Source organism: Buceros rhinoceros, unplaced genomic scaffold, assembly GCF_000710305.1.
Source record: "Buceros rhinoceros silvestris isolate BGI_N320 unplaced genomic scaffold, ASM71030v1 scaffold15484, whole genome shotgun sequence".
NCBI lineage: Eukaryota > Metazoa > Chordata > Aves > Bucerotiformes > Bucerotidae > Buceros > Buceros rhinoceros.
This window is the reverse complement of record NW_010408925.1, coordinates 1-681: the sequence shown is the minus strand read 5'-3', so window position 1 is coordinate 681 and position 681 is coordinate 1. Positions and strand designations below refer to the sequence as shown.

Below are 681 nucleotides of genomic sequence, written 5' to 3'. Positions count from 1 at the left end.
GGAAGAGCAAGATCGCTTGCCTGTAAAATCGGGAGTTGTTAATGATGGTAGTTCTAAGTATGAGGATATTGATAATACAACAGAAATGTCTTCAGAGACTGACACGGGCATGGTGGATAAAGAGTGTGTGATTAGTGCTACACTGAAACAACTGAAGAGTCTTGGAGTGACAATTGACTCGCCTGGCAACATGAAGCAAAATACACACAAAGTGGAGAACGCCAGGTAAAATAGTGGTTGTTTTGAGTAGTAATTCATAGATCCAATGAAAAATGAAGGCCGGCTCAATGAGCAAACAGAAGGGACTGTGTTCACTGCTACAGGGGATTTGTTTGCCAACTTGATCCACATTTCTGCAAAGATGAAGCACTGGCTCATGCTATGAGTATTTCAGATAGGTTTAAGAGCTTGACTAGCAAAACTCAGATTATTTAAATATGACACAAGTAGCTCTAGCTTGTTAGAGCATCTGGTGGCTCTTAAAGCATTGTGCATGCAGTAGCATACAATGCTCTAGAATAATAGCAAAGCTGCTTGAGTAATTTCAGTCCTTTGGGCTATGTCAAAGTATTCCAGAGAAACACTGGACTTGGGAGGCTGAACATTAAGCAGCTGTCACTGCTCCTTAACCTTTGTCTTGCACTTCAGGGGTATAAGTGAAATTGTTACGATGGCTTTGAT

The 681-nt window shown here is 41.1% G+C and overlaps 1 protein-coding gene across 1 annotated transcript in view; it reads left to right on the top strand.

Moving 5' to 3' along the window:
- STIL (SCL/TAL1 interrupting locus) overlaps positions 1-225 on the top strand; it is a gene marked incomplete at its 3' end in the record, with an annotated part of 15,861 nt that extends 15,636 nt beyond the window's left edge. Inside the window, exon 15 of the mRNA XM_010135056.1 lies at positions 1-225. Within this exon, the coding sequence (XP_010133358.1) occupies positions 1-225 (225 nt within the window).
- Positions 226-681: the final 456 nt, after the last annotated feature.